General features: G+C 47.2%; 1 protein-coding gene across 1 annotated transcript in view; it reads left to right on the top strand.

The window, feature by feature from the left end:
* LOC135399291 (protein FAM110C-like) overlaps nt 1-19,593 on the top strand; it is a 65,605-nt gene that overhangs the window by 34,287 nt on the left and 11,725 nt on the right. Inside the window, exon 3 of the mRNA XM_064631134.1 lies at nt 14,567-14,777. Coding sequence (XP_064487204.1) covers nt 14,567-14,777 — 211 coding nt within the window. The remainder of the gene's footprint in view (nt 1-14,566; nt 14,778-19,593) is intronic.

The following is a 19,593-nucleotide window of genomic DNA, read 5'->3' as shown; positions in this document are numbered from 1 at the left end:
CAGTTACCTATCAGGTTGAGCTGGCACATCCGGCTCATAATTCAACCTCGGTTTATATTTATTTATTTTGCAATACTGTTAGTACCCCTGTAGGGACCGTTACGACGCCCGACAAAACAACAACAAAAAAAGTAAATTTTTGGTGGTAATATACACATCTATAAGCACTCAACACCACAACGACGGGAAGGGCAATGTCACGCGCCATGCAAGCTTCTATGCAAACACAGAAGACAGCGAAGCCATTCACATCACCTATGCAATAGTGACTGACTGGGGCAACCTGTTCCACAGAATTGTGTTTGGAAAATGAAAATGAAAATATGACAGGCGCCACGACGAACTTGGAATCTGGAGCGAAGACCCTTATCCATATACTGCCGCTTACGAGATAATATATTATGCGACAGTAACACTCCAGTCTATTTTCCTCAACCACATCCTCAACCAAACAGCTCCGTATATACGTACTTTCCCTTCACTGAAAATCGTGATTTCCTGCAACAATTGGCTCGAATCTCAGCGGCGGCATTGAATGCATCGCCGACGGATACTCTATGTATATCTTCTTCGGCTGAAATGGTTTCATCCATTCTTCCGTAATTTTCGAATATCGTGACTCGAACGCAGCGATTTCTTTCGCCTTGCGTGCGTCTCTTGGAAGTCAGTGAAGCGTAGGTTTGAGAACGCAATGGCCCGCGACAGACAAACTCTCCGACTGTTAACTCCCTGATCAATATTTACCTTATGCACCGCTTTTCGGCGTCTTTTGGAGTGCCACGTTCGTTGGAGCGTGCAGGGACTGATACACACGCCTCAAATGAAACGTCGAGTTCTTTTGTGTCTGTGTGCTTCTTTATTTTATTTTATTTGTTTTTATCGGGGTATATACGAGATTTCCTTTCAGTGTGGGTCATGCGTGCAGCATATACTGCGAAGAGATAGTGAGTGCTTGTTACAGAAGACGTTAGAATCTGGCATATTTGACGAGAGATTTGACGATCCAGCGATTTAGGGATAATTGTGTTACGAACGAAGGCCTTATGTGAGGAGGCGATATTTTGTACGGAGGCTGTTCTTGTTTCGCTGTCCAACATATCGACATTCTTAACGCAGAATCGGCGGGGCTGTTAAGGGAATATGAAGAGTGTTTTGTTTTATTCGAGTAACTCGGGCAAACGGCTGTTTGATTTAATTGATTCCGGGCGTTGGGGACCTATGTGTTTGTGTCGTCCATATTCGGTGGCCTGCCTCGGCTAAATCTCGTTGTTGACGTTATTTTATTTTCTATAATTTCTATAGAATTTCTATAGCAAAAAGTCCAAACAGGTAATGACTTTATTTGGATAGAGATTTTTGTTCCTCCCTTTAGCTATTTGGTGCAGACAGTCTATAGACTTTTTCTTCTTCTGTTGATTGGCTATAGACACATTGACTTTGGAAATGCTATAGGCTATTACCATTTTGGCCCTATGCGATTAATTTTTCTTTCAAGTCATCTGTAATTTATTTTTTATTTTTTTATTTAAAAGTTTATAGTTTGGCTACTGCTCTATATCACATACTTGTTATGGTGGGCTGTCAGGAAGCGTTGTTTCACACAGACACGTATTTGTATAGTGCCTTGTGAAAATCTGTTGACAGTCATTAATTGACTTTTCTTTTGATTACTCCCCCGCCTGCACCCACTTCCCGTAGACATCTGTTCAAAAGAACATCTATTGAATATTTGTCTTTTGTCTCTTCATAGAAATGTGTTAATATAGGGTATACACTTTCTATTGCCGGAGATTTGGCAAATTATTGACAGATGTTGAAAAGTGGCCACCGCGTTCCTCTTCGAATTCTGTTGAGTTCCTGTTGTGTAAAACTGTTTTTTTTTTTTTTACCTGTGTTGAGAAGCAATACATATCCGTCATTGGCACACGTACCGCGAGAAAACAGATACCATATATTACTGCACAGTTCCCTTAGAAGTCGGCCCAGGACGCACATTCCCCCAGGGGCGTGAGTCGTGACGTTGCCCACATACGTGAGGCCGACAACGGCAAGCCCTATCACCACCACCACCACCATCCACCACCATATATTACTTGTCTTGCGAGCTTCCGCAAACTCGAATGTCCTGCTTGAGTCAGAATGAAGGGTGTGGTGCCCCAGCTTAATTCGATTACACACACATCCAACACTGAACTGAGGAATTGCTTTGAGCATTAACTCACGACAAAGATAACGCCTGTGTTTGTAACTGCTTTTGGTTTGGGACATTGAGTATGTAAATTGAAAGTCAAACTTGTGCAGTGGGTAATTTGCCATGCAGGTTCACATTGATGCAAATAGCCGTCTCACTGCACAGGTTTGTCTTTCAGTGGACGTACTGGATGTCTCAAACCGAAAGCAGTTAGAAACGCAGGCGTTATCTTTGTCGTGAGTTAATGCTCAAAGCAATTCCTCACTTCAGTGTTGGATATGTATGTAATCGAATTAAACTGGGGAACCTCACCCTTCATTCCGACTCAGAGGCAAGCAGGACACTTGACTTTGCGGAAGCTCGCGAGACAAGTAATATATGGTATCTGTTTTCTCTATAAGGAAGGAAACTCCAGTTCATGCTGCGTGCTCAGAGGTGGACGTCCTGAAAGCGCTGGCAAATTAAGGCATAGACTCACTTAACTGCGTGACGTCATAGCGATGCGTTGGCGCTGCTGTCCTGTTTGATGGCCAAAAATCGCGCGATCATCGAGTCAGTGGGTGTTTTGAGTCCTTATTAAAAAGCAATGCCGCGAAGTGGTGTAGCTATTGAATGTGCCACGCTGTACAGAAAGACCAAATACGCCCTAGACACCCTGCGGTTTTTCTTATTCTTTCTTCCGTCGGAACACTTTTTTGTCGTTCATTGGACCACCTATAGACTGTTTTCTTTTGAAAATAAACAGAAGATAAGTCCAAAGGAAGTTAATAGATTTCTTTTGGTGTAACCTCTTTAGACATTCAGGAAAAGGAAAGGCCAAATTCCGTCTACAGCCAGTGTTTGGACAATTGGTGTAATTGTCTATAGGAAATCAAAGCCAAAGGAGCCAAATAATGTCCAAAAGATGTCAATAGACAGGGAAATTTCATTTTCATAAGGGTTTATACTGATGCTACGTGAATACGAACGTCACAGTTATTTATTTATTTATTTATTTATTTATACATACTGCGAGCGCAAGGCCCAAATAGGAGGGGCCAAGCCAATTTGAACCAACAAGACAACAAAAGTGGTGCAGTGAAAGAGCATTGGGAATAACTTTCTCAAAAATTTAACTATACAGCCACTTTGCCATACAATAGTCAACAAAAGATACATTCAAGCTCACTGACAAAACTTCCCGAATGGAAAACTTGAGATGGAAGCGAGTTCCATTCATCTATGGTTCTAGGAAAAAAAACTTGTTTTGTAGGCACAGGTCCTCGCAAAAACTGGAGTAAGCAATCAGTCGTGCTGGCGATGACGAGTACGCCTAGTTGAGAGGGGCTTCACGTAATCTGGCAACTTCAATTTTGTTTTTCCTGATAAACAATTAGCAAGAAACGATAACCGAGCTATTTTTCTTCGCGCCTGCAAAGTATAGGCATATTATACTGCTGCATCAGACAAGATGGTGAATCAGATCTTATTTATATAATCATTATTCTATACATCATATTTCTTGTTTTTATTTATAATCAATATTCTATATATCATAGTTAATCATTATTCTATACAAGGATCGAACAGACAAGCATTTTCGAAACATTTATAGCAGTGCATTGCGACTTACTATATCTGCTGGTAACTTGCATCGTAAAAGAAAATAACGCAGTATATCATTTGTGCGTGTGCATCACACAAAAGAGCACGCCCTCACATGTTTCAAAAGGTTAATGTACCCAGGAAACTTCGTTCGAAACATGTATAATAGCGCATTCAAAATGGCTGCAATACTGCGCTGAAAGTTTTCAATTTCGCATTGTACAACGTCTGTGGCATGTTCAAAACTCGTTCCCTGCACAATTCGCCAGAATATCCGAACGCATAGTGAAACGAAGATTTATTAACGAAACTGGGGTTGCTTTCATTGGTGGTAAAGTACTTTTTTTTTTCGCAGGGCAAGCAGTCCGTCGTGCAGTGCGAAAATGCCTGCACGAAAAAAACAGGCGTTATTATACAGCTTCCATCACCTTCAAAACTGGAGTTTTTCTTTGCTGTCCGGGTATTTTTAGAATACACGACGATATAAGAGAGAAACCGAAACCCTCAAAGCGTGCAGTGAGGAAAAAATGACCTCCAGTTATCCATTCGCATCGCTTCCTCGAACCTCGGAATAAAACGAAGATACACAGCACGGCGCAGCGACGCTGGAGGAAAGCTGGGAATGCGACTTTACGTGTGTGAAACTGTTCCGAGATCTCGAAAGAAAGAAAGAAAGAAAAATGATAGTCGGAAGTTGAACTTGGTTTCGCCTCTGGCATTGACGAAGAGGGCCGGCCGACTGGGTTGCATAGCAGACAGACAAGAATAGTTCTCCTCGCATGATGTATGTGTGTGTGTGTGTATGAGAGAGAGAGAGGGCGACATCTCTCTATTGTCGCTCGCGTTGATTGATCCGGCGATTAATCCTAATCACGGGATCATCGCGAAACGAAGGGAAGTTTCTCTGTGGCACCTTCTTCATCGCCCGGATGCTTATGGTTTGTTAGGGTACACAATAGTTGGCGGCTACGTGCAAGGAAGCCAGCGTTCCAGATGGCAAAGCAGGGTTACGAAGATCGTGTGCCATGTTTCTGCAAGAGAGTGAGAGAGAGAGAAAAATGCTAGAAAACAAAATGGAAAGAACAGAAAGCGAAGCAAAAGGCATTTCCACAAGATCCATCACTATATACACGTCAACAATCACATTTTGTTGCCTCGGAACACTGCACCGTACGAACAGAAAAGGAAGAAAATCTGCTGCAGGTAACCCATGGAAATATATTATAGACGGAGGCCGAAGAAGAGGAATATGCCGGTAACCGTGTATTCACACGAGCGACATTCCCCCAGAAGCGGAAGATGCGAAAAGCGTCATAGCTTGCTGTCACGTGAGCGCGAGCACTAAACGTCGTGTCTTCACGTACACTGCTAACCGTGGGGAATATCCTGCTACACAGTCACAAGATATTCCGTAGCAGACGACAGGAAAGACGCTGACAGTGTCGTCTGCTAAGTGTCGTCTGCTAAACGCGCAGTACGCCACTCCCGATATTCCGCACCGTATGAATGCTCAACATAACACGGAACGGAACTTCGGCAATGTGAGCAGTGTTTTCGCTTTTTCTTCCACTAGAATATTCCGTGAGTATGTCGCGCGTGTGAATACGGTGTGTGGTAACGGGAGTAGATTTACACGTAAGGTGTGTCAGCCTATAGCGTGGCGACATGTTGCACGTGCCGCGGAGCACGTGCAACGTGCTCTTACGATGGTTTCGACCACTTGGGGTTCTTTTGACGTGTGCCGGAAATCTCCGACACACGGTGCTGGAAGCACTGGCTGCGTTCGTTTATTCAACTACAGTTCAACTCGCCAGACGGAGTCGTGACGTGTGAGAGTCTTCGTACGTCGTCGACTCCAGCGACCCGCATCGAAAGGAGTGTCTCTGGAACGGCTCTGTGGGAGTCGGCTCTCCAGCACGTTTCTGTTGGACCCTCCAATTTTAGAACGGGTAGTCACTGCCACAGGGACAACGCCATGAGAGCCGCGCCGCGGAATTTTCGCCCACCAAGAGTCGACTCTCGAGCTGCTCGAGTTCAATAAACGAAGGAATAAGAATTGAAGAAAGAAGAATTGAAAGAAGGCAGTGTTTCAAAAAAGCCAAGTAATGGCAGGATTTGAACACACAGGCACGTGTTGACTGCCGATCAAGTACGCTTACCGTTACACAACGCGCAATCAAGGAGTATCGAACTATATACAGGGTGTCTCATCTAATGTGACAAAAAAAAATCGTTTTAAAATATCTACTTGTTTGAAGACTATGGGATCAGCGTTATTCATCTCAGGGGAGATCTTGCCGTGACTTCTAAGCACTTTTATCAAATTTAGTTTGCGAGAAATGGAGTTTTCCCAATTGATCTCCGAAATTTGCCAAGTCAACCTCACCGTTTATTTCTTTGTTATTTATTTATTTATTTATTTATTATTATTTTTTTTTTACAGAAAGGGAAATGCACGTCGGATTTACCCCATTGCATTGTAGAATACATTCCGTACTGCTATGGAAATAGCCGGAAAAAAAGGTCGGACCGAGTTCAGTTTATGTCCGTCAAATTAATGCAATATGCGGCTGAAGTAAAAAGGTCACACGTCCCTTCCTGTTTCATTCTCACTCTTTCAGATAACTTTGCGTTGAAATCATGCTGCCGTTATCAGCACAAGCTTAGAAAAGGGAAAGTGAAAGGGCACGTCTGGTGGGAAATAATTCCTTATATACAGAGTGTCTTTCTTTAATACAGCTTTTTTCATTAAAAAACTATAAGGGCTATAGACATCATGTTTTCACTTCTATCATCTCTGGGCCGGCGGACGTTCTTGGCCATATGTTGCTCAACCGTCGAATGACTAATTACCTAAAAATCGTTAATTGACTTTTTAATTATAAAAGTTACGAAGTTGTCCCAGTGAGAACATCTGTTCCCTTGGGTCACCGGATATCGTAGCCGTTTTCAGAACAAAAATCTGTTCGATAGATCGTCCGCAAAAAATTCGTGAAGGACCACCTTTTTTTTTCTCTTTCTTTTGATCATTGCGCATCTTCGGAGACGCGTCCCAAGCAGCACAATGTACTGAAAGTGCAATAGGGGTGGACGGTATGTGTCTTATCAATGCTCTTTAGTTTCACGAGTCTGTTCAAGGACTTCCACATACCCGGCCACCCCTTTTGCACTCGACTTTCAGTACATTTTGCTGCTTGGGGTCTTTCCTTCACCCCCAATGTGAGAGGGAAAAAGAGCACACTATCGCGTCTTGCGTCCTGGAAAAAGATTAAAAGAAAACTGAAAGTGCAACCCAAGATAAGGGCAGTTCCGATAGCGTCACCCGATACATTTGTTTTTGTTGCATGAGGCGGCACTGTGCTCCTGCACCCTCTCACATTGGGGGTGAAGGAAAGACGCGTCTCCGAAGATGCGCAATGTACGAAATAAAGAAAAAAGGGTGTTCCTTTACGATTTTTTTGTGGACGATCTATCGAACGGATTTTTGTTCTGAAAACGGCTACGATATCAGGTGACCGAAGGGAACAGATGTTCTCATTGGGACAACTTCGTAGCTTTTATAATTAAAAAGTGAAATAACGATTTAGTCATTCGACGGTTGAGCAGCAGAGGGCCAAGAGCGTCCGCCGGCCCAGATATGATAGAGGTGAAAACAGGATGTCTATAGCCCTTATAGTTTTTTTAATGAAAAATCTGTATAAAAAAAAAGACAGTGTATATTATATGTCATGCAACAATGGTCTATGTTCCCGACTCGCTTACTGCTCATGTGGCTCATGATGACTACGAAGCCGATTTATTTTCTTTCAGGCCCAGTGTTATGCGCACGCAATGTAGTTTTGCCGCCGTACTTGACCAACAACGCGCAGTTGGTGGCTACTTCGACACAATGTTGCCCGTAATTTTCAATTTTAAGTTTCTAAAAAAAATCTATAAGGGCGATTGAGACGAAAATTGTGACGTAACAGTATAGTGACGGCTCAGGCTACTGAGTAGATAAATTTTCTGAGATTGCAGCTCTATTGCTTTATAGTACAGCTCGCATTAGAGTTAACTTGAACACCATTCCGACCTGCGGACCCTGGTGGTGCTTAATAGAACTAAGGGTGGTGGGTGTTTTAGTCATGTATCTACAGTTGACCATCGTTATAAAGGCGTCCTTTATTTCTTTTTTTTCTTTGACGCGAGCTTTGAACATTGCCGCGCGAGAACTTTGACGCGAGCCGTACCTTCAACACCACGAAGAATACCAATCAGCGGGAAACCCAGGTAGTAGCACCGAAAACATTGGACCGCGGAAGTGCGAAAGCAGTGGCAGTGATTTTCGACAAGGTGGACGACACGAGTGAGAGCGATGAAAGCGAAGCGGGCATCTTTCTTTCGCGCCGTGTACGACAGGGACAGCTATTGTGCTGAAGGAATGCTTTCAATGGACGCCCTTCTTCCTCGTAGCTCGACTTGTATATAGCGGTTCTTCCACCCCCATTCCATCGTTGCTGCTTGGAATTAACGAGCATCATCTTCCCACGGAGCGACCCGCTTTTCTTCTGCTCTCGAATGCGCTAGCTCCTAAAAAAACAAAAAGTACAAAAAAAAAAAAAAAAAAAACGGAGAGCAAGAAAAGCAAACTCGTTTCCAGTAGATCACCTCCCACGATCAAGTGTGACGTGTGTGACCAACGCCACCACCACCTTGAAACAATGCTAAGAGTCCACCAATCACGACCCATCAGCCGCACGGGAAGCCACCGGTAGCCAGGGAAAGCCTGTGTTTGAAGTCGTTTGCGGCGATTGGCTGACATCCTGACTTTTATGTCTACGTGCGAAGGGGTGAGAGGAGGCATTCTAGAGTCCCTTCTCCCTCCTTTGTTACGCAGTCGCATGTCGTCTGTTTCAACCCAGTCGCCACGGACGGTTTCAAAGTTTCAAACACAGATAGCCCGTGGCTGGTCATGCGGCCGTTGGCGGTTAATTTCCGTGAGTACGGCCACTGAAAGCATGGTTGTGACTGGAGGAGCTATTTGTGATTCCGGAAAGTTGGGAAATAAGTGTATCGCGTTTGCGTAAACGGGGAGAGCACATACTTAACAGACGATCGTTGTGTTCGTTTATGGACGACCTTCTGTTTACGAACATGTGACGTCACGAGAAGACCGGTTCGAGGTTATATTTTGCTGTAGTGGGCATCGGTGACGTACGACCTGCGCCCCTATACGTCATTGATTACGATTCGCCGCCGCGCAGAGCATGCTGGTGGGCAGCTCTCAACCTTATCAACCGACGCGTTTTTCGCGTTTCTTGCCCACCACAGCAAAATATAACCTCGAACCGGTCTTCTCGTTACGTCACACGTTTGTAAACAGAGGGTGGTCCGGAGTCGTGACGTGTGAGAGTCATCGTACATCATCGGCTCCAACGACCCGCGTCGAGAAGAGAGTCTCTGGGAGTCGACTCTCGAGCACCTCTAGCGTTGAATCCTCGAATTTTGGAGCGGGAGTCACTGCCACGGGTAGAGTGTACTCTTCTAGTACACTCTACCACGGGGATGACGTTCTGACGTCACGAGACTCTCGGGTTGCTCGAGTCCAATAAACGAACACAGCCGATATTGTTGATGTCCTTCTGATTTCTGTTCGTTTGCGCGATTCTAAACACGGTGGCACTCTCGGACCATAATCTATTCTAAGTGGGCATTGCATTCCTGTGCGCGTGGGTTGATGGAAGAATGCTGTTGGCTTCCAATGACTGTTCTACGATTCGTTGCTGAACTTGCTCCAAATTTGGTGCGCATCCCTTTTTGCCGTTCATTCCAACGTTCTGCTTCACTCGGAAATGCTTCCCAGGGGAAATCCAAAAGTTAGCCATATATCCTGACTGTCTGCCCATAAATTGCGAATCACTAAAAAAAAATGTGTTGTGGGTTACCGCGAGCAATGGGATACAGTATCACCTGTGGCGATGTAACGCCCCAATAATCATCATCATCCTCATCGTCATCATCAAGATCACGATCATCGAAATAAAGTTGGTTGTTGTTGTCTTCTAGACCGTTCGTGTCGCCTAGCACTAATCCGTATCTTCGGCATCAGTGAAGCTTTCTCGTCCATTTTCTCAGTTTTTATTTTATTTTTAAAGAACCTAAAAGCACAAAAACAACTACTATTACCGCAAAGACCATCAGTGGCTGCGAACAGCCATCTTGACAAACGAACTATATTCAACAAGATCATCTTAAAAAAAAAAACAAAAAAAAAACACACACACACACACACACACGAAGAAACGCAAGTTTGTCAAGATCTTCTTCTATCCCGGCCCGTACTCTCGCTGCGAGAGAAAACCGATCCTCGACACCATTCCCCCCATATACTTTCCACAGCACATTTTCCCCTGCCAGTACGACAGCTGCTCAACGTCCAGCCCTGACGTTACATAAAGATGACACATAATCGCTGATATGCTCAGTGCAGTATCACACCATCTGCCTCGTATAGGATATCGCATACACGACATCTCCTGTATCACGGCTATACCTCTTGACGAACTCCAGGGATACGCAGCAACGGGAATGATGTTGTCTGTATGCCGAGTCATTTCCACGAACATATAGAATACAAATGTGCTTAAAAAGCAGTGTCCTACATAACGGTTCGCTGCGTTTATCCTCGATATAATTAGAAGAAAATAACTGTGTGCCAATGCCAATGCACGCATTTATCTTTTTTTGTTAATCCTGTATTAGCGCCGCGAAGCAACTGGGTCGATGACCGGTGTACAGGCACGGGCAGATGGAGAGAGGACAGCAGAAAAGTGTGGAAGACAGAGCGGGTTAGCAATTAGTATGCGTCCTGTACTCCCCGCTTCGGCACCCGTATGGAAAGTGTGCCGGAAATTCAGGAAAAAACGAGAAGGCACGAGACAGCATAGCGAATCCTCTACCTTCCAGCCTTTTTTCGCGAACTTGGACCCGCTATACAACAATGCTATCGTTATTGTATCTAATCGGCCGCGCCACTGCTTCATCCACATCTTTCAGATGAGACAGTATATACAAAGTATCTAGAAGTTGGCCTACGCCAGCCAAAGAAATGCTAAACAGCGCTGGCATCACTACGGTGGCACGACCCACGCAAGGCGTCAGTAAAAGCATGTCCTTCGAACCTTGGAACAATTTTTTTCTTGAAGGAAACGATACAACAATCTCTTGTGTGTGCGTGTATATATATATATATATATATATATGTGTGTGTGTGTGTGTGTGTGTGTGTGTGTGTGTGAGAGAGAGAGAGAGAGAGCGCCACGCGAAACAACTGTGGCTATGAGCGGCGTACAGATGTGGACAGGTGGAGAGAGGACAGCAGGGAGTGGAGGACAGGGGGGTTAGTATGCGTCCTGGGCCGACTTCAGGGGGAACTGTGCCGGCATTCGTCTGGAAAGCCTTTAGAAAACCCAGGGAAAACCTCAGACAGCACAGCCGGTGGTAGGATTCGAACCTCCACCTCCCAGTCGGTACCACAATCTTCTTTGACGAATATAACAATACAAATGATGTCAAGACGTGTTAATATGGAAGCAATCGCTTTACCATATGGCCAACTACTCTGTATAGGTTCGCCGCCATAGCCTTGAAGGAGCACGTGACCGAAAATTTACTGCCAACGATGACCCCACGAAGCCACCGCATTTGAATGGCGCAATGTCCAAAAACACATTCAATTTATTATTATTATTATTATTATTATTATTATCATCATCATCATCATTATCATCATCATCATCATCATTATTATTATTAGTTTATCAAATGCGTATTCGAAATGCTCAGCAAATCAGAAAGCCGAATATATACAAACTTAATTGGACAGCGTATGTCCGACTGAATTGCCGGATGCTTGCGTGAACCTACGCTGGGGTGCCGTTGCATGCGAGGTCGCGTTGAACGGTCCGTTGCGCCGCGCGCCCTCTGCCAACTCTCCGGTATCATCGCGAGCATCAACACAGAGAGAGCGCCAGCGATGATAGCGAGGGACGCCCTGGTCAACGCCACCGACACCTGTTTTATATGGCTATAATTGGAAGGACGTGTCCACACTGAACCCCTCATCGCTGGTGAACTGAGGGCGTTGCCACTGGCAGAGACAGACAAGTCGGAGGGTGTAGGGTAGAAGGTATGACGTGGAGAGGAGGAGGACTTCGTGAACGGGTGCAGCGGTTGGGTGTATGTACGGGGGGAGGGAAAGGACAGGTGCTTGTGCGCGGTCAGCATAGGGGATGCTTGGTACTCACACGGGTACAAAGGGACCCTAACTTTATCCAGCACATCCGCTGAGCACTTGACCCACAGCCAAGACCTAGCAGAAAGAGAGAGAAACAGAAACGTGTTGTCGCATGATTCCTTACGGTGCATAAACAACATTACAAATTATAGAGCCGCACGCGAAGTGTATTACCGCATAATGCATTGTTGTACAAACATACCACATTGTTTGGACATAAGGTTATTCCTCTCAGGCTACAGGTGCAACCGGGCATCTTTCGAGTACTGCGTAAATAATGCTAGGTTTAACGTATAGGTACAACATTAGCCTACCTCCCCTTCAATGTTGCAGGCTGTGTGCTGCTCCTAATGTGCATACTCCACATGCGTACGTGCACACGCGAACATTTTGCCAGAACTATACGAACGGGCTCACGCCATGTTTATAGCGTTTCTTAAGGGAAACTCTCGTTTGTATTCGCTGTGGTACAAAGCTATATCGTCTGAACATGAAGCAGTGCTATTGAAATTGGCGGTTGAATTCATTTCTACTACTCCATGAGCAGCTGTACTGCCAGAATGAATACATTGTGCAGCCCTGACCGTTTCAGGTTCTTATGTGCTATTCCTCGACAACATCTTTCACACGTCACCTCATTCGTGGCATTGTTTGCATCGAAGAACGTAAACAATGGCAGGAAGCAATACTTCTGGAACCCATGTGGTAGAAAGGTGCAATTGAACATGCGACATTGATTAGCTGCTTGGTTGGTAGATATCAGACCATCACTTGAACGTCAATGGCCCAGTGCCAAGGGCGTGCTGAAGACTGGGCAGTGGTGGGTTTGAATCCTACCAGCGGCAGTGCTGTCTGAGGTTTCCCTGGGTTTTCCGACTGACTTTCCAGACGAATGTAGGCACAGTACCCCCAGAAGTCGTCCCAGGACGCACACTAACCCCCTTTCCTGTCTCTCACTCCTTCCTGCTGTCCTCTCTCCGCCTGTCCACGTCTGTACGCCGCTCATAGCCACAGTTGCTCCGCGGTGCTAACACGGAATCAAACAAGCAATTCACATATGTCTCCAACTGTGTCTTCCCATATCGCTCCTCTATTTGCGATGGGGAAGTTTCATAAAAATAATTTCTAGTTTAAAGAAGTAGGACGTCATATAGGGTGCGCGATCCGCAATGCGTCTGGCAACATTGCTCCCCGAGATTGATTTCCGCCTCCTCCTCACCACAGCTGCTGAAGGACTTGCATGCAACGTTGAATGTAGAACGAAGACGCTCGCGCTGATGCTATAGGAGAGAGACGCCAACTCTGGATGACGTCACCAGCTCTTGGAGAATCTGAAACCACGGAGTTTTGCAACTTCTTTCGAAAATAAAAAAAAAGGGGGAGTTATATCTCGTCAAGTTCGACCGTGTCTTCCCACTTCGCCTATTCCCATTTCGCCTAACGCTTCTTAGCGGATTATGTCGTAATCCCTTAGCAGGTGCGCCAACTTCCAACGCAAGAGGGTCCCATTTGGCCTAATCTATGCAGGAGACAGTTCCACTTCGCCTACTGACCCCTGTCACGTGATGACAGTAGGCGGTCCCCTAGCGTGCTGCCAAAAGTTACTTTCGCATCTTCACATAACTTTACAACCTCGTTGGTTTTATTCAAGCGTAGCATTGCGTTAAATGCATTTTTTTGTACTTCTTGAAAGTAAATGCGAGAAATTTGTGATTCTTTGTCCGGAAGTCAAAGTTCATTACGCACTTCTACCCTTTGCCTTTGCTAGTTCTATTCAAGCGTGCTGCTCTAAGTCACTTTACCTGTTATATTTCGTATCTGTGTGCTAAGCCAATGAGGTCTGTCACAGGTCACGTGCACAGGGAACGCGTCACGACCATCTGGTTGGTCACAGCGTACCCTTCGCCATGCCTCCGTGTTCCCTCCGCTCTTTTCACGAGTGAAGTTTTCTTTCGGTCTTTTTCTTTTTTTTAAGTGAGCAAAAATAAAAAAAATGTCTTTTTCCTTGTCCAGTCTGTATGGAAACTTATCATTTTTTTACGGTAACCATTCATCCACCGACCCATTCATGAGTCAACGAAGACGTTTTACTCGATAATAAACGATTCATGTTATTATTAGTGGTATCGCACATACCTTCGTTTGCAGATGTAAATGGTCCTTGTTTCGGACGACGCAAGGTTGTCGTCGGACGAGTGCATTCATTTCTTGCAGACGTCACTATCGGGGCGGGACATGTAAGCAACGCCCACATGTCGACAGTCCCGTTTCGCCTCATGAGATTGCACAGCGGTCCCATTTCGCCTAACGACAGTCAGCCCTCCCGTCTTTTTAATCCGATAGTCCGGATTAGGCGAACTGGGAATAGGCGAAATGGAATGTAACCAGTCCGACACACGCAAAAATTTTTTTCCCACGGTACTTCGGCGTGCAGTAGAATGCGATTATGATGCAATGAAACACATTTGTCAAAGTGTTACCACCCCTTTAATGTGACTCAACCTCTGGAATTGTAGCTGGACACCGCAGGAGCGCCGTTGAGCGACTGGAGGAAAGCAAGGCAAACTACGTCAAGTCTGAACGAGTTTTGGATTCTCGGCAAGAGCTGAAGCACAGTGCCCACCTACAGGTGTCCGGCACTGGACCACAGCTGGACCTGCTTTACACCAAGGCGCCTTCTGTAAAGCATCATCAATATACTGGACAGCCTGACAACGAAGTCAACAGGTATTTTTCAGTAATACGCTAATGCACACACAATGAACAGGTAATTTCTTGATTGTTCGAAGTTGGAAAGACGGTGGACGTGAGCCGTAGCGCGATGACTGTGCATGGATCGTCTGCATGAGAGTCAACGTCAGTCACACATACACACCAGTGACGAAGTTGGAAAGAGGGTAATTCGTGTGGAAGCGCGATCATTTTGGTTATTCAGCTTGGCAGTGAGAATCGGTCGCGCTGGGAACGTACACCGCTGATCAAGTTGGAAATAAACAGGTTGAAGCGCGGTCATTGTCGTTCTTCAGCGTGTCAATGAGGGTCGGTCGCGCTGGGAACAGACGCCGCGGACGAAGTTGGAAAGACGGTAATTCGTGTCGAAGCACGATCATTGTGGTTCTTCAGCTGAGAATTGGTCGTGCTGGGAACGTACACCGCTGACCAAGTTGGAAACAGGTTGAAGCGCGTTCATTGTCGTTCTTGGGCGTGGCAATGAGGGTCGGTCGCGCTGGTAACAGACGCCGCGGACGAAGTTGGAAAGACAGTAATTCGTGTCGAATCGCGATCATTGTGGTTCTTCCGGCATGGAAATCAGAATCGCTCGCGCTGGTAACGTACACCGCTCACCAAGATGGAAACAGGTTGAAGCGCTGTCACTGTCGTTCTTTGGCGTGGCAATGAGGGTCGGTCGCGCTGGAACAGACACCGCGGACGAAGTTGGAAAGACGGTAATTCGTGTCGAAGCGCGATCATTGTGGTTCTTCAGCTGAGAATTGGTCGTGCTGGGAACGTACACCGCTGATCAAGTTGGAAACAGGTTGAAGCGCGGTCATTGTCGTTCTTTGGCGTGGCAATGAGGGTCGGTCGCGCTGGAACAGACACCGCGGACGAAGTTGGAAAGACGGTAATTCGTGTCGAAGCGCGATCATTGTGGTTCTTCAGCTGAGAATTGGTCGTGCTGGGAACGTACACCGCTGACCAAGTTGGAAACAGGTTGAAGCGCGGTCATTGTCGTTCTTTGGCGTGGCAATGAGGGTCGGTCGCGCTGGAACAGACACCGCGGACGAAGTTGGAAAGACGGTAATTCGTGTCGAAGCGCGATCATTGTGGTTCTTCAGCTGAGAATTGGTCGTGCTGGGAACGTACACCGCTGACCAAGTTGGAAACAGGTTGAAGCGCGGTCATTGTCGTTCTTTGGCGTGGCAATGAGGGTCGGTCGCGCTGGAACAGACACCGCGGACGAAGTTGGAAAGACGGTAATTCGTGTCGAAGCGCGATCATTGTGGTTCTTCAGCTGAGAATTGGTCGTGCTGGGAACGTACACCGCTGACCAAGTTGGAAACAGGTTGAAGCGCGGTCATTGTCGTTCTTTGGCGTGGCAATGAGGGTCGGTCGCGCTGGAACAGACACCGCGGACGAAGTTGGAAAGACGGTAATTCGTGTCGAAGCGCGATCATTGTGGTTCTTCAGCTGAGAATTGGTCGTGCTGGGAACGTACACCGCTGACCAAGTTGGAAACAGGTTGAAGCGCGGTCATTGTCGTTCTTTGGCGTGGCAATGAGGGTCGGTCGCGCTGGAACAGACACCGCGGACGAAGTTGGAAAGACGGTAATTCGTGTCGAAGCGCGATCATTGTGGTTCTTCAGCTGAGAATTGGTCGTGCTGGGAACGTACACCGCTGACCAAGTTGGAAACAGGTTGAAGCGCGGTCATTGTCGTTCTTTGGCGTGGCAATGAGGGTCGGTCGCGCTGGAACAGACACCGCGGACGAAGTTGGAAAGACGGTAATTCGTGTCGAAGCGCGATCATTGTGGTTCTTCAGCTGAGAATTGGTCGTGCTGGGAACGTACACCGCTGATCAAGTTGGAAACAGGTTGAAGCGCGGTCATTGTCGTTCTTTGGCGTGGCAATCAGGGTCGGTCGCGCTGGAACAGACACCGCGGACGAAGTTGGAAAGACGGTAATTCGTGTCGAAGCGCGATCATTGTGGTTCTTCAGCTGAGAATTGGTCGTGCTGGGAACGTACACCGCTGACCAAGTTGGAAACAGGTTGAAGCGCGTTCATTGTCGTTCTTGGGCGTGGCAATGAGGGTCGGTCGCGCTGGTAACAGACGCCGCGGACGAAGTTGGAAAGACGGTAATTCGTGTCGAAGCGCGATCATTGTGGTTCTTCAGCTGAGAATTGGTCGTGCTGGGAACGTACACCGCTGACCAAGTTGGAAACAGGTTGAAGCGCGGTCATTGTCGTTCTTTGGCGTGGCAATGAGGGTCGGTCGCGCTGGAACAGACACCGCGGACGAAGTTGGAACGACGGTAATTCGTGTCGAAGCGCGATCATTGTGGTTCTTCAGCTGAGAATTGGTCGTGCTGGGAACGTACACCGCTGATCAAGTTGGAAACAGGTTGAAGCGCGGTCATTGTCGTTCTTTGGCGTGGCAATCAGGGTCGGTCGCGCTGGAACAGACACCGCGGACGAAGTTGGAAAGACGGTAATTCGTGTCGAAGCGCGATCATTGTGGTTCTTCAGCTGAGAATTGGTCGTGCTGGGAACGTACACCGCTGACCAAGTTGGAAACAGGTTGAAGCGCGTTCATTGTCGTTCTTGGGCGTGGCAATGAGGGTCGGTCGCGCTGGTAACAGACGCCGCGGACGAAGTTGGAAAGACGGTAATTCGTGTCGAAGCGCGATCATTGTGGTTCTTCAGCTGAGAATTGGTCGTGCTGGGAACGTACACCGCTGATCAAGTTGGAAACAGGTTGAAGCGCGGTCATTGTCGTTCTTTGGCGTGGCAATCAGGGTCGGTCGCGCTGGAACAGACACCGCGGACGAAGTTGGAAAGACGGTAATTCGTGTCGAAGCGCGATCATTGTGGTTCTTCAGCTGAGAATTGGTCGTGCTGGGAACGTACACCGCTGACCAAGTTGGAAACAGGTTGAAGCGCGTTCATTGTCGTTCTTGGGCGTGGCAATGAGGGTCGGTCGCGCTGGTAACAGACGCCGCGGACGAAGTTGGAAAGACGGTAATTCGTGTCGAAGCGCGATCATTGTGGTTCTTCCGGCATGGAAATCAGAATCGCTCGCGCTGGTAACGTACACCGCTCACCAAGATGGAAACAGGTTGAAGCGCTGTCATTGTCGTTCTTCAGCGTGTCAATGAGGGTCGGTCGCGCTGGTAACACAAACCGCGGACGAAGTTGGAAAGACGGCAAATCGTGTCGAAACGCGATCATTGTGGTTCTTCCAGCATGGAAATGAGAATTGGCCGTGCTGGGAATGTACACTGCTGATCAAGTTGGAAACAGGTTGGAGCACGGTCATTGTCGTTCTTCAGCGTGTCAATGAGGGTCGGTCGCGCTGGGAACAGACGCCGCGGACGAAGTTGGAAAGACGGTAATTCGTGTCGAAGCGCGATCATTGTGGTTCTTCAGCATGGAAATGAGAATTGGCCGTGCTGGGAATGTACACTGCTGATCAAGTTGGAAACAGGTTGGAGCACGGTCATTGTCGTTCTTCAGCGTGTCAATGAGGGTCGGTCGCGCTGGTAACAGACACTGCGGACGAAGTTGGAAAGACGGCAATTCGTGTCGAAGCGCGATCATTGTAGTTCTACAGCATGGAAATGAGAATTGGCCGTGCTGGGAATGTACACTGCTGATCAAGTTGGAAACAGGTTGGAGCACGGTCATTGTCGTTCTTCAGCGTGTCAATGAGGGTCGGTCGCGCTGGGAACAGACGCCGCGGACGAAGTTGGAAAGACGGCAATTCGTGTCGAAGCGCGATCATTGTAGTTCTACAGCATGGAAATGAGAATTGGCCGTGCTGGGAATGTACACTGCTGATCAAGTTGGAAACAGGCTGGAGCACGGTCATTGTCGTTCTTCAGCGTGTCAATGAGGGTCGGTCGCGCTGGGAACAGACGCCGCGGACGAAGTTGGAAAGACGGCAATTCGTGTCGAAGCGCGATCATTGTAGTTCTACAGCATGGAAATGAGAATTGGCCGTGCTGGGAATGTACACTGCTGATCAAGTTGGAAACAGGCTGGAGCACGGTCATTGTCGTTCTTCAGCGTGTCAATGAGGGTCGGTCGCGCTGGGAACAGACGCCGCGGACGAAGTTGGAAAGACGGCAATTCGTGTCGAAGCGCGATCATTGTAGTTCTACAGCATGGAAATGAGAATTGGCCGTGCTGGGAATGTACACTGCTGATCAAGTTGGAAACAGGCTGGAGCACGGTCATTGTCGTTCTTCAGCGTGTCAATGAGGGTCGGTCGCGCTGGGAACAGACGCCGCGGACGAAGTTGGAAAGACGGCAATTCGTGTCGAAGCGCGATCATTGTAGTTCTACAGCATGGAAATGAGAATTGGCCGTGCTGGGAATGTACACTGCTGATCAAGTTGGAAACAGGCTGGAGCACGGTCATTGTCGTTCTTCAGCGTGTCAATGAGGGTCGGTCGCGCTGGGAACAGACGCCGCGGACGAAGTTGGAAAGACGGCAATTCGTGTCGAAGCGCGATCATTGTAGTTCTACAGCATGGAAATGAGAATTGGCCGTGCTGGGAATGTACACTGCTGATCAAGTTGGAAACAGGCTGGAGCACGGTCATTGTCGTTCTTCAGCGTGTCAATGAGGGTCGGTCGCGCTGGGAACAGACACCGCGGACGAAGTTGGAAAGGCGGCAATTCGTGTCGAAGCGCGATCATTGTGGTTCTTCAGCATGGTAATGAGGGACGGTTGCACTGGAAACAGACAGCGCTGTGACGAAATTGAAAAGAGGGTAAATGTGTGCTGAAGCATGATGAATGTACAGGCTCCCTGTCGAAAAA

This window comes from Ornithodoros turicata, chromosome 6 (genome assembly GCF_037126465.1).
Source record: "Ornithodoros turicata isolate Travis chromosome 6, ASM3712646v1, whole genome shotgun sequence".
Classification (NCBI taxonomy): domain Eukaryota; kingdom Metazoa; phylum Arthropoda; class Arachnida; order Ixodida; family Argasidae; genus Ornithodoros; species Ornithodoros turicata.
Note: the sequence above shows the minus strand (reverse complement) of the source record. Positions and strands in the feature narration are given on the sequence as shown.